The 14,896-nt window shown below is 46.2% G+C and overlaps 1 protein-coding gene across 3 annotated transcripts in view; it reads left to right on the top strand.

The window, feature by feature from the left end:
* The window catches only part of LOC142564789 (histone-lysine N-methyltransferase PRDM7-like), a 78,778-nt gene that overhangs the window by 61,801 nt on the left and 2,081 nt on the right, over positions 1–14,896 (top strand). For all 3 annotated transcript variants that reach the window (XM_075675946.1, XM_075675948.1, XM_075675949.1), the window contains 7 exons: positions 1,257–1,404; positions 3,351–3,458; positions 4,547–4,651; positions 7,482–7,558; positions 10,368–10,553; positions 10,816–11,059; positions 14,334–14,499. In XM_075675946.1, coding sequence (XP_075532061.1) covers positions 1,257–1,404; positions 3,351–3,458; positions 4,547–4,651; positions 7,482–7,558; positions 10,368–10,553; positions 10,816–11,059; positions 14,334–14,499 — 1,034 coding nt within the window. The remainder of the gene's footprint in view (positions 1–1,256; positions 1,405–3,350; positions 3,459–4,546; positions 4,652–7,481; positions 7,559–10,367; positions 10,554–10,815; positions 11,060–14,333; positions 14,500–14,896) is intronic.

Here is a 14,896-nt window from a genome sequence, read left to right as displayed (position 1 = left end):
TAGTGAGCGAAGCTTTACTGCAATTTGTACGGCCGACAGGCCTGCGAACCACATTTCGTGTAGTTATAGAAGGATTTGCTATCGCCATCCGTGCTTCGCCTTTTGGGCGAAACTGCGATTTATCGATGCGAAAGCCTCAAATGGCTCATTCGCCGAAAAAAAAGAAGCCGGCGTCTGTAGCAGCGAAGCGGCACCTAAATTCCCATTGGCTGCGGCGCCACGCCACGAGCGCGCCTCGGCGGAGCAGCCGGGTGGAAAAGGAACGTTCTGTTGCTGCAGTAGAGCGCCAGGTGCGCCGTCGCGGGAGAGGGCGTCGCCGCGACGCCACGTCACCCTAGCCCTCGGAAGCCTGTCATCCGCGCAAGCTCTCGCTTGCGTCCTAATTGCACCTCGGTATATAAGGCCAAATTAAAAAGCGCAAAGCGCCTGAACGCGCTCGCTCGTCCACGAGGAGTTCCTAACTCGAAGGGCCGCTGAGCTCATTCATTCATTCATTCATTCATTCATTCATTCATTCATTCATTCATTCATTCATTCATACTGCAGGTGTCAGTCGCCGAGGCAAGAGGGGGAACGAAAAATGCGTGCATTGTGCAACGGTTTGAGCACACATAAGACAGGGAAATCAGACGAGACCATCTGACAAATGCAATGCAATGAACTCACGAAGAATTATAACGTTCTGTGGATTCAATGCTCGTCAGACACTGTAATGTAGGTTGCAGCCCAGGGAGTCTACACCCATCGCGTATGACGCTCATGCACGTCCTGCGCATTACCATCGTGCGCATGCTCGCCTGGCAGCCGTCCTTATAACCAGAGCCTCGCTACTTGGACGTCGCCATAAACCACGCCGGTCAGCGCCGCGAGGCACATCGCACAGGATCTTTCTCCCGCGCCCGATCGAAACAGCGCGAAAAGCAGTGCGTATACAGAAGCAGCTGTCGAGGTGTCACGCCCTCGTCCGGATACGTCGAGAACACTGTTATCTGCGGCGCGCAGTGCCACCTCGAGCTTTATGCCGTGAATTTGGATCTCAAATTGCCGTGTTTTGTCGCAGCTGTAGTAGAATACGCTGCAACTCTGATGTGCCCCTTCGATTATCGCCGCACTGCGTCCCTACTGGCCTGTATTCTTAACGTTAATTTCCCGGAAGACATCGCGCGCCTCCTTCTGTTGATATGCAATACTTGTGTTAACGTAGGTGTTTATTCTTCCAGTTATTAACAATAGTTATTCTTTGTGCTCGACAATAGACACCCAAAACGGGCGCCCAGGGCAAAGAAAACAGCGCCGGAGTTAAGCTCGCTCCACGCAAGGAGAGGTGGACGGCTCCCGTCAAAGGCCGTACTGTCCTCGCGGAAAAGCAACAGCTCGCCGTTGGCGCTGCAACCGGCAACACGAGTAAGTATTCCCCTTAGCACCGCGCTTACAGACCGGCACTTCTGAACGGCTTTTTGTGGCAGGCCTTAACAAAACTTTGCAATTATATAGTGCGTCTGCGCGCGTCTGTGAGCCTATGTACTGTACAAGGTGATCACAAACCACACAAACACCAGGCGATTGACGAGCAAGACCACGTATGCCAGCAACACCGCGTTTCCGAGAGGCGGGAACTTGTTTCGCAAGCCCTTTCACAAACCATTTCACAAGCCATTTCACAAGCCCTATGCGCGAAGCACCTTCAATGGTTAATCTGTAGACTGACCAGTTCGGTCTTCTTTGGTCAACCCGCATGCCAATAGGGTCGACATTTCATGCTTTCAACCCGATTTTCGCACAACTTGTGTGTATCAGCATATTGTTGCCGGGTTGGATCGGTTATTTTAGGCTAGATTTACAGAAGGATGTTCGCATAGGTGGCAAGAGAGGAAGACGAACAGCACGAAATGAAGCCCTGAGCTGAAAAGGAATCAACATCACCACGAGGGTACGTATTTTGCGGCGATCACTTCCGGCGACAGTACCTCCGTCAGGCGCGCGCTGATTGGCTGGTTCAGCGCTACGTCACGTGAAGGCGATCGTATCGCCGAAGCGATCGTCGCAGAATACGTCCACAGTGAGCTGAAGCCATGATGTGAAGCTGCAGTGTGAAATATGATTTATTAAAATATTTTATTATGGGGCGCGATCTCACGGCAATCATATTTGACCTCTCACTCTACCCACAAGCCTGCCGGGTTCACGTGAATGCAGCTGCATTTTATCTATGGCAGAGATATGAGCAGACGCCTAGCGAGTTTTCTCGTGCAATGTTCGTAGCGGGAGAACACACGTAAACGAAAAGTTCTGTACACATTGGCGATAATTGACCATACTGCTGATGGTGATGGCGGTGTTCTATGATGTCGGCATAAATTATCGCCGACATATATTTTTTTTTGTACATGGCATGGTAGCGTGACGGCGATGGCATGAAAACACCTAACCAAAGCTGAGGTGAACCAACAAGACGAAACAGCGCCTCTTGACAAAGGATGCGCCGAGACCTGCAAAAGACAATATCCTCCACCGTGACCACAGGCCGCGAGGAAACGGGACACAGCACCACCATCAAGCACAACGTAGTCGATGTGGACTTTCGGACACATCGAAGCTCTTTAGCGACAGAAGCTGTATGCTTCGCATTGAATAGTAGGCTGTAGTTCGGCGCAGAACGCCAGACCACCCAGAGAGGTGCAGAGACAGGGACGCCTGCCCCTCTGACCCATTGACCAACTTCCGGTCCGCTGTCCACACCTCCGTGCCAGTCCCTCTTAATTCCCTGCAACGCTAGCGTCTCCTCGTTATACCGGCGGAGAAATTTCGGCCGACCATGATGATGGCGGAAAGAGCCAATTAACGAAAGCTTTTTCACTTTCAAATCTCAAGATAATCCTTTCGCGACACTTACGTACGACTGGCTTGATGAATACAACCCCCTTTCTCGAAAATTAAGCCCCTTTGTTTCGCAACCAATACCAGTCCCTTTGTTAAGGCGTACGTTGGAGCCAGCTTGAGGCAACGCTTGCTCGACCGTTTTTATTTGCTTCAAATCTCCATGTTCCTCAAATTATCAAATCTGCAGCTGCATCATCGTACGTCATAGTGTGCGATACTTTACGCTGAACTAACGTCATCTAAAAGTGTTTTAGCATACCGATACAGCCTCTGTCACATATCAGGTTTGTGCACAGCGAGAACTGCGACAGGTATATTGTCACGGCACAACTAAGCTGCCACGCTAAAAACAGGCGCGCGGCCATGCTCTAGACAGTGGCTGTATCGTAGTTTTGTTATACTGTCGCGCTAAAACACTTTCAGTTTACCCGCACAGAAATAATTCCATGTGTGCGTGCGCTTCGTTGCAGGCGTCGGCGCAAGCAGCGCGGGCTCCAAGCGCCCCAGCCGTGCTCAGAAGAAGGTGAACTACGCCGAATGCGATGACAGCGACGGAGAATCGACTGACAGGCCATTCCGTGAGTGTGTGCTGTTGAGTCACGGCGTCACTTCGACGCCATAAAATTGTTCATTTGCTCGGGTGACTCATTGATTGGGTTTTATGTATCACAGAGCTTCCAATCGATGTACACTTGTGGGACACCGTTGTGAAGTCTGCAAATTTAATTTTGACCACCTGCATTTTTTTAGAGAGCGCCTAAAGTTATAAGCGAACGAATGTTTTGGCGTAATGGCCTCCCTGGCCTAATCGCAATGCAGCGGCTTCAGCCGGTATCCCAGCCCGCGAAGTCTTATTGGTGTATTCTGTGCGGGATAAACGAAAGAAGAAGAAAAAAGCGCAGAAGCGTACACCACACAGCTAGCTGTTATACCAGCTGCTTGATTTTGATATTTTAATTTGTACATGTTATCCACGTTTCGTACGTGGCACTGCGCGAATTTAGTCAATCCGGAAGAACAACTTGACAGAAATACCGGGTGCGCAACAAATAAAAATACGAGCAGTTATGCTAACAAGAAATTCGCTATAAGTCACCTTCACACAGTTAGGATACACCCTACAAGTTCGCGACTGAAGTCAGTCAGCTCTAAGGCCTTTTCAATTTCACTAAAACCAAAGAAAAGCATTATGTGTGATACTTTTTCAAAACACATTGGCGTTTTATGCATTACTTTCCGGAATGCCCATTTTTGCTCACTGAGAGACAAAAGTACGTAGAACACCAATATAATATATGATAAATCGCGGTGACGGAAGCATCGAATCCTGCACTATTGACTATATACTAAAATTAACCGCCCTCGAGACTTACTGGTTTGAACTGCGCGAGTACAACACACACCCTAAGACTATAAAGTTAAGTTGCAGCATTTAATTAACTTATAATAATTGCGCAGCTAAACCTGGTTGTTTACCTGCGTAATTTAGCTGGTTGTTTAGCTGCAAAGTTAAACAGAGCTTAACTCTGAACCGTATGTATGCTTCATTCACGCATGTATGTAAGATGCGCCATATAATGCTTCATAAGACTCAAAATTTTGGTGTTGTCATGACACCAAAATAAAGAAGCCTTCTTGCACCCTTCTAATATTCGATCAATTGCAGCCTCTACAGACGACGACTCTTCCGGAGATTTCCGCTACCCTAGACGGCAGCGGAAGGAGGTTAACTATATGGAATGCGAAGAGGGACCGGACGAAGACTACCTGTGTAAGCAAGCCTAACGCATATTTTAATGCGTTGACATTCTTAAGGTACTCCACGGATTTCTCGGGAGATTATCTATCTATCTATCTATCTATCTATCTATCTATCTATCTATCTATCTATCTATCTATCTATCTATCTATCTATCTATCTATCTATCTATCTATCTATCTATCTATCTATCTATCTATCTATCTATCTATCTATCTATCTATCTATCTATCTATCTATCTATCTATCTATCTATCTATCTATCTATCTATCTATCTATCTATCTATCTATCTATCTATCTATCTATCTATCTATCTATCTATCTATCTATCTATCTATCTATCTATCTATCTATCTATCTATCTATCTATCTATCTATCTATCTATCTATCTATCTATCTATCTATCTATCTATCTATCTATCTATCTATCTATCTATCTATCTATCTATCTATCTATCTTCCAACCTGGCTCCCTGTGCATTCCACGGTCGAATGCTTAGAAAATCGGGCTGCTGTGCTGAGGGGAACGGTCTGAAACCAACAGCCGAACCAACTTGAGCCACTGAGTATGTGGCAACGTGCGCATAGGAGGCGCTCTTCAATGGACGTCTCCCACGTCGACACTGGTTACTGTGGATGCAGGACTGGGTATGTGCCGCTCCCTAATGAAACCCTTCGATGCCATCTTGAGTCCCGGGGTATGTGCCAATAGGTTGTGTCCCGCTCTACAATGACAAAAAAAAAAGATCTGCGGCCGAAGCTGGCCCCACTGCTTTCTCTGTGGAATTCAAACCATGTTACATGGGTTCCTCGAGGAGAGCAATCCGAAGCTTTAGCCGGCTGTGCCACAGATGCACTGGGTACATGCCGCTTTTTCGACGAACGTCTTTCACGTCACTGCTTTAGCGAGCTGCACCATGAATGCACTGGGTATCTGCTGCCACTCTGCAATGATCCTCTCGCCAAGTTGGGTCGCTGAGTAAAGCGTCACTGGCTGTGTGGCAAGCGAAGGAACGATTCTTTGCGTTCGCACTCGCCGGCGTGCCACACTTCTCGTCTCGGAGACTGGTCGCGCACTTCACGGCGGCGTCACTAGATGGCGCAGTGAGTTCAAAAAGAAGCGCGAGAAAGCGGAGCCCGGCTGCAGTGCAAGCCTCTCTCGGAGCTCGTTTCGACTGTGGCAGGATATAGCCTGCATCGCTATATTGATTGACTGCTGGGCGCATAAGCATGGGCAGTCATCGTGAGATGGGTGCTGGTGAACTTTTTGAAAACACGCATGCGCACGCATGCGTACACTGACAGAGAGAGAGAGAGACGCACATATTGTCTCTCTCGCGCGTGAGTGCTTTTTTTTCTACGCCTCCAGGTGTCAGAACGCGGGACACGCGCATTCTTTGTCGACTTGCAGTTTTCTGTGCTTCTCAAGCTATTCTAACTCAAACTAAATGCACGAGCGAATTTAACTCTGTAATGAAGCGGAGAGTTGCTCTATACATACTTCGAAATTGTCTCTTTGCAAAGCCCGGTGCAATAGGGAAATTCAAGCGAACGTTAACTAGATATAGGTGAACCAAGTTTGAATAGACACGTTTTCTTGCGCTTCCGTTCATGGCCGCAATAGGAGCATATAATGTGAAAATGAAGAACAGGGAGCAACGGTGCCTTGCACGTCATGCACCTCCTCACCAAGACGTAACCGACATTGACAGCGTCTGCTCGCCAGTAGTTGTCTAACAATACAGACAAAAAATAAGAGGAATGAAGGCCACACTCAAATGGAAGCACAAGCTGAGTCTGGCATTTCTGGGGAAGTTTCCTGACGAGAGAGCAGCTACATTAGCATAATATATCATGACTTCAGCGTGATGTCATAGGTGCCCTAGTTGGGTGCTAAATAAAAAAAAAAGGAAAAGTGTGGCCCCAGTTGTTTCGCCTAACAGCGCACTTTTATCTGTTTATGAGATTCTGGAGTTTTTAATAATCAGTCGGCTAGTTTAAACCTAATTCTTGTTGACTAATTAGTAATGACAAGTATGACTTGCCAACACTCATTTTTTTGTATAAGGTCTCATTGCAGGCAAGTAGGCAAGCAACGTTCTCCCATGGTGCGACTTACGTGGACACACATGATGTATACAGTTAAAACTTAATCTAGCGAAACCCGATTTTACGAAGTTCCCGATCTAACGAAGAAATCTCCATTCCCCGGCAGCTACCCATTGGGTTCAATGTTGTCATCAACCCGAATTAACGAAAGTACCTTGGCCGAACTCGATTTAACGTAGTTTTTACTGAAATAAACGAGTAAAAAAGTGGTGATTTCGTTCTAATTTTGACACCGACGGGTTTTTCTTCGAGTGTGCGCTCTGAAGTTTAAAATATCTAGCCGTCATGGTCACTGCCCTAGCTTTATGTTGACGGGGCTGCGCGCAGCATCCAAACACAGAACAGAGGACCCAACACTGCCTCGCTAGGGGCAGTGGTGGTTGCTTTCGTTATTTCATCGTTTATGCGACAGATGGATGGATTAGCGGCAAATAGAATGCCGCGGTAGCTTTTGCGTGTCGCTACATTACAATTTTTAGATTTGAAAGCAACGAAATTTTTTTTTTAATTTTACGAACTTCCAGATTTAACGCGGAAATTCGAGCGTGGTCATCACTTCGTTAAATCGAGTTTCAGCTGTACCACGTGATTTGACCGACGCCCCCTACTGGGCCGTAATTAATGTTTATAAACTGTTGAAGCATTCTTGCTAATATAGAGCCCGCAAGGATATCATGATTTCTTAAACATAGCTGTAACCCAACAAAGCTGCGAACTCTTCCGCTCCCAGTTTGTGATGACTGCAAGATGGACTACCCGGGAGACTGTCCCGTCCATGGACCACTAACGCACGTAAAGGACACTCCGGTAAGTGAAACGACCTTCTGTCATTATAATCTTGTTACTTGACGCAAGAGTTGGGCATCTGTGTGGTTATTTATTTATTTATTTATTTATTTATTATACCTCAATGGTCCCAAAAGGGGACATTACATGAGGGTTGGGCACATATTGAAAAATGACGTGTCAGGTTAGGTGGTATGTCTTGAAAGACGGTCTTCGATGGTAGCTTTGAAACGAGAAATGTCAGTGATGAGGGCCATGTCAGAGGGAAGGGAATTCCATTCTCGGGCTGTGTGTATAAAAAAAAAAAAGAACGTTGATACGTAGTGGAATGGGCGCGTGGTAGATTCACAGCACTAGGATGCGTGTGGAGGGAGAAACGATGGGCTGGACTGATGATTTGGTTAGCTGTGAACTGTGAATGAAAGAACCTAAAAAAAAAAAAAGACGAGCACTTTTGCGGCGGGAGGCGAGCGAGAGAATACACAACCGGGATTTTAAGGATGAAACATGTGTTATAGCAGTCAGATAGAATGAATTCGGCAGCTCTGTTCTGAACCGATTCAGTGGTGTTAATCATATTAACCTGATGGTTGTCATAAATAGCACAAGTGCATTCTAGTTTAGATCTGACTAAGGTTTTATATGCAAGTAGTTTGACTGAGGGAGATGCTGAAGACAAGTTACGGCATAGATAACCAAGTAATCGGTTGCAAGAATGAGTTAACTGATCGATATGATGGGACCAACATAAGTCACTCTATGTATGTACTCTTAGGCATTTAAAAGTCTCACAATATGTTAAAGTGCCGTTGTTAAGGGAGTAGGAAGGTACTACATAATTACGACGTCGATAAAGCACGCGTGAGAACGCTTACTGACATTGAGGGTATCATATCATCGCGACATCATTTTCCTCGACACGTGACCAGTTTCGCCGGGAGTTTCAAGGCAAGCACCGTGCCGCGTATGGTCTCGTACCAAGTTCTTTACCGGTGTATAGCCGGTGGCCTGCAGCTATATATTTTAGCTCACTGGCTTTCCCCATAGAAGAGACGTGCTTTCAAACACGGAGCCACTGCTGCTGTAAAGGCACGCAATGTTTTAGGGATGTTGCTCGATATATTTTGCTGCTTCCCTCAACCTGACAACCTGACGCATCATCGTTACTCACTGCTGGCTGCTGTGTTGCAGCGATTCAAACAACCACCTATCTGAAGTGTGTAGATTTAGTGCGTTTTACTTTGCTCTGACGGGACACGGTGGGGAGCGTGGTTTAGCTAATTCGTAGAAATTATTTTATACAAGTCATCAAACAAATAAGGTCACGCCCGAACTTAAGCTTCACCGGAAAATTGGTTTTAGACACGAATTCACCCGCGACAAGACCGTGGCATTCCATGCATGTTAGTAACCTGTTTACGAGCATGTCGCAAACACCCTTGGACATCACTCTGCACAAGTCAAGGGATTGGTTGGCCAATCCAATGACAATTAAACTTCATTGAATTGTCCGGCAGGTTTTTGGCGACCCGGGCTAAGGTCTCCGGCGACGGGACATGGAATAAAAGTCAAGGGATAACATTTTTATTTTTTTTGCTTTCACTGCCTCTTATAACTATAATTTTATTGAAGGCCACGTCGCTGTGTTTTCTAGTCACTGTGGAACCACTTGCCGATATTCTGCGCACCTTATTGAAAATAATGTTGTCTTAGTTGACTTCACAAGTTGTTGACATATCTGGCATCTGGTTATCTTGTAACCACTTCCAGGAAAAATGGCCGTTCTGTGACTTTATAGCGTGGTAGCCAGTTGTGGTAGTCAGTTGTGACTTTATAGCCGTGGTAGCCAAGAAAAAGAAATGGGCATGGGCAGGACACGTAATGAGGAGGGAAGATGACCGATGGCCATTAAGAGTAACGGAATGGATTCCAAGGGAAGGGAAGCGTAGCAGAGGGCGGCAGAAAGTTAGGTGGGCGGATGAGATTAAGAAGTTTGCAGGGACAACATGGCCACAATTAGTGCATGACCGGGGTAGTTGGAGAAGTATGGGAGAGGCCTTTGCCCTGCAGTGGGCGTAACCAGGCTGATTATTATTATTATTATTATTATTATTATTATTATTATTATTATTATTATTATTATTATTATTATTATTATTATGAGGCAGTTAAAATGGGTATCAAAAGTGTAGGATTTAGCGAGCCTAGAAGCGAGAAGTAGTCGTAGCATAGGTAAGAATAATGGTACGGGCGTAATTAGCATCCCATATATTCGAAAACAACCCCATCGTACTATGCCCCTGTAAAGGATGCACCACCGTAGATAAAGACATGACGTGGCAAAGCCGCTTTGCGGCACATTATTGGAAAATGGATTTCTTGAAATAAACAGAGCTCGCGCGACGGAGTGTTGTCAGGGAGGGAGCTTCAGTGGTACCCAGATGAAGCGTAAATTAGTCGCCAAGTAGGTAAATTAATGATGCGGGTGTAATTAGCGCTAATACAGTCGAAAATAACTCCATCGTACTATACCCCTGTAAAGGATGCACCACCGTAGATGTAGACTTGATGAGGCAAAGTCTTCTTGCTGAACATTTTTGCAAAATGGGAGAGATTGCTTGGAATAAACACGGCTCGCGCGACGAAAGTAGTTGGAAACGCTACCTGAATGACGTTTGTCAAGACTATATGGCTGGGATATGCGGCTCCATCGGCACTGCGAAGAAGAACCAACAAAGCACTGTCATAAGGCAGCTGTGCCCAGACGAGATACTTACTGCATATACTATAGCCACGACCTAGGAGATATTGTCTGTGCATATCATTGCAGGTTCCCTTGGGTGACCCCCAGCGCGCAAACAAGACAGTGCCCGAGGGGTTGTGTGTGCGCCGTTCGACGATCAAAGGGGCCCAGTACGGCGTGTTTACCATGAAGCGGCTGCCCAAGAGGCTGTGCTTTGGACCGTACGAGGGCGCCCAAGTGGACAGCAGCGCCGCAAACGGGTACACCTGGCAGGTGCGTGTCATGTGTGATATCACGTGTCAGCGCACCCGGCCAATGACAGGCACCCGATAGATGCTAGTGCAGCGAGTGTAACGATTAACGGTTGGCTCTTTCGTATCACTCAGCAAGACAGCATGAAAGGACTAGATGATACAGTGGAGTGTCTCGTCCCTTTGTGCTGTCTCTTCTTCAGCGAGTCAGTTGACAGCTGAAGAGAACTACAGTTAACACGTGGCTCAGGTTTAGACCATTCGTGTGTTGCTGCCCGTTGCAGATCCGCCACAGCGGCCGAGTATTCCTGGTGGACGGCCGCCCACTGGACCGTTCCAACTGGATGCGCTACGTCAACTGCGCTCCCGACCAGAGCCAACAGAACCTGGTGGCCTTCGTGCGCCAGGGTGCCGTCTACTACCGCACGTGCAAGGTGGTGAACGCCGCAGAGGAGCTGTTCGTGTGGTACGGGGACGACTTCGCCAAGCAGCTGGGTCTCATCGGCAACTCGGGGACACAGAACAAAGGTGCGTAGTCGTTACTTTGTATACCGGTTGTTTCATATAACTTAAACTAATCCTTTACAGAAATTAGATTTTTTTACAAATGAGGCCAACGGAATTGTGTTCTTGGTCGTTGTGAAAATATTATATTTTTGGAGGAGGGCTACTCAGGGTTTTCAAGGGTGCCTTTTTTAGCTAATTAGGTAAATTGAAAAAAGCAAGCTCACAAAGATACATTTTCGGACACAAGGCTTAATTGGTTATGTTTCAGAGAAGCTAACATAGCATCCAGTGAAGCTTCTTCTAGGACCTCGGCCGGGATAACTTAACGACTTGCTATTTCTTTACGTGATTCGTAAAGTATCCGAGCAGCACTATGCTCAATGTTAATATACTGATTGGCTAGCCGTGAACAGCAAATGACAAGAAATAAGTAAAATCAAGCCAAGAAAAAAACGTGCCACGTAAGACATAACCCCGAGCAATTAGATTCAGTGCGTATTTGTGAGCAGGTTGTACCGCTTTTCCACTGAGACTTATGCCCCAAATCTAATGCCTAAAAGGTTGCTAATCGCATTTAAAAATCAGGCGCAGTGAAGCTGGACGACTACAAACAGAATGTTATTGGTCTCATTTACCAAAAAAAAAAGAGCATATACGTAACACTTTTTAACATGCTTGGTTTAAGATGCGCTAAATTTACAGCAGCTATACGCATGGTGTTTCGGTTGATTCGTGCCAAAACTTACAAGATCTACGTGTGCATTACGAGAATGCAACCCACTTAGTATTGTTCAATGACCTTGTGAGCAACTTACAGCACCTGTATTTTTACGGCAACCTTAGGCGAATAATCATTATTAATTATTTAACTAACTTTTCAAGTGTTGCTTTAAACGCAAAATACATAATGTGTAATTTCAAGAGCTTATTAGAAGTTTTCCGAATATTTTTTTTTTGGTAGTAATAGCTGCTGTGGTTTTATTTTTCTGGTCTGCAAAGATAGTGCGCGAGATTTGAAAAAGTACCACGTGGACAGTCATTTTCCCATGGCGACATTAGTGCCCTGAAGCATGCTACCAACGATTCATTGTGATGCTGCACCGCATACATCATGCGAATGATGTCCTTCTGGGTTCAAACGAGTTTGTAACTTCGCAAATTGATCACTGCAACAACAGGTTCCGGCAGAAATGTCACAATTCCCAATTATTATTCATACGCCCGAAGAGACTAATTGCCTTGCTGTACTTATATTTACCTAGGGTGCTTGGAAATATAGAAATAAAAAGCGTAACAAATAACTTCACAAGAACGTCTGCATCAGCCCGAATATTAGACAAATGCGATGGCCATACGTAATAACATGACAGCGGAACAATCGTAGCACCAGAGGTATTTCGTCTAGTAACTTTCGTAAGACACTTCTCGTAGGGAAAAAAAACGACGGCAGGAGACCATGTTTGGCTTTAGTGCATATTTGATTTGTACTGTTTCTCGAAATTTTCTCCAAAGTTTGAATTCACGCCTTATCAATATCGCAAGTAAAAGTTAGCTAACTAAAGCTTATAACCGGATCTTTTTGGAAAAACGACAAGAAATACCCCTGTCTATAGCACAAACTACGCCCTTCAACAAAACGTGAGTGCCGTTCGCGGAAAGTTCATCTGTTACATTTAATTCTTGGCAACATGTTAGGACAGTCGGTATTACGGTCTGCTAACTGCATTTTGGGTCCTTGACTTTGTAATGTCAACAAATTGCCGCATACAGTTTTTAGAGCAAATAGCTTTCCTTGATTCTCTCGTCACTTTTCTTGGTTGGCCTTTCACCGCCAATACAATGACGCCGAAGCAAAGGCCGTATGCTCTCGCGCAACCTAGTAGCAAGACCTGCCAAGCGCAATTTTACATCTCTTTGAGACGCACGTGTAGTAGCGCTAAAGCGTTGTGGCGTCTAAAGCCTGGTTTGGCTGCTGTGGTGGAGAGCCTAAAAAGGGCAGACCCCTTTCCCCGCGCCGCCCTCACCTGTGGAGGCTTCGGGAGAGCACCCCGGTGGGAGCGGAGGGTGGTAGCCGCCTTCCACGCCGGTCTATTCCTCACTTGATGGATGTTCCTTTAGATGCGACACTTGCAACTTCGTGTTTTGCCATAGTGAAACCCTGCACAGGTAACACGTTTTCCCTGCACGTTCAGCGTGAACGAGTCGGCAATTCACACCGCAGTGGTTCCGAGCTAACAACTCGTTCAGCAGAAAGCATGTCGCTGGCGTCGCAGCATCAACCTCAGTAACGCCGATCCAATGGCGCAAGTTGCCTGCCTGCTTTGGCCGCTAGGTATATATGTTCGTGGTCGTGAAGCCGTAGTGGTTGTTGCATTGACGTCATTCCTTCTTCGCCGTTCTATCGTAGTCATGCTGCCGTCATTCAATAGGGATCATGCCGCTGTTGCCATGTCATTGTCGTCAGATAGTAGCAGTCATGCATTCATTGCCTACCATCGTCGCCATGCCATCATGGTCGTGCCATCTTTATAATTCCAGCTCCATCATTCCGCTGTCTTCGTACCGCCATCGTTACGTCGTCATGGTCATACACTCGTCGTCATCCCATTCTCCTAATGTCATCCTCGTCAAGCTGTTAAGCTGTTGTTGTTGCACCACCGGCATCGTTAAAGAATAATCTGGTTGCCGTCATACCTTCCTTTGTCGTTTCATCGACGTCATTCATTCTACGTCGTTCCATTGTCGTCACTGCGTGGTCGTCATACAGTCGTCTTCATACCATCCCGCTCACGTGTGACCTTGGCAAGCGAGTGCCACAGCAAAGTGGACCGATACCGGAGAATGTCGCACATAGCCGGAGCAACGAAAGTCTGAGAAGGACAACTACAGAGGTTAAATAAACATGACTGCAGAAATACGGTGCGTCACTATAGTACCTCGCTCGAATGCTAATCGGATTACCGTTGACAGCCATCGTGACATGAGTTCTGCAGTTCTGCAGTAATTATTTATCTGCAACATTTTTATTTATTAGTAAACAGTACGCTGCCCAGAAACTGACGTTGTAGTCAGGTTGCCTGTGTGGTGGCTCCGAGGGGCCCAGACACGTGACCACTATAGCGTCACCTTTATCCCCGGAGCCACCTGATTGCGTACTGTACGGTTGAGTTTTTTTACTTTCTTCAGAGAGCTGTTCTAAGAAAGCAATGAAAAAAAAATGAAATACATTACTTTTGAAAATGTACATGGGTTATGGTGATTTAACATGTTTGTTTCTTCGTTTGTCTCTGTTAAGCGGCCGAGGCTGACGTCGCTGTACCACGTGAGATATTCTCCTGCGACGAATGCGGCGATCAATTCACCGTTAAGCAGCTGCTGGAGAACCACCGGCGACGCAAACACATGCAAAGGCCCCAAGGAAAGCACCGATGCGCCCACTGCCCTTACTCCAGCAATTACAAGTGAGCGAAGATGTGGCACTTATAGCTGAAGATATATGATGTGGTGCTTCTTGTGTTGGGTGTCGGTGCGGTTGTTCGCGGGATGATGAAAAATAAGTATTCATTTGTTTTCACTCTAATGTTTAGGATTCACATATATGCTTCGGTTGTAGGCAAAATTGATGAAGTATTCCCGCAATTAAAAGCATAGAAAAACGCTTCCGGGTGAAATCAGTCCTGAAGTTTGGTCAACGCGCACGGTCATTGCAGCCTACACAGCAGCGTGGTTCGAAACAACGCGCACAGATATTGAGCAATGGTGATATTATGGCTTGAACATGAACACAGAAAGCTACCTGCGATAGTCGAGCATGCACTAACTTTCAGAGCGTTCCTCAAATCAAAAATTTCCATCTGT

This window comes from Dermacentor variabilis, chromosome 11, assembly GCF_050947875.1.
Source record: "Dermacentor variabilis isolate Ectoservices chromosome 11, ASM5094787v1, whole genome shotgun sequence".
NCBI lineage: Eukaryota > Metazoa > Arthropoda > Arachnida > Ixodida > Ixodidae > Dermacentor > Dermacentor variabilis.
Note: the sequence above shows the minus strand (reverse complement) of the source record. Positions and strands in the feature narration are given on the sequence as shown.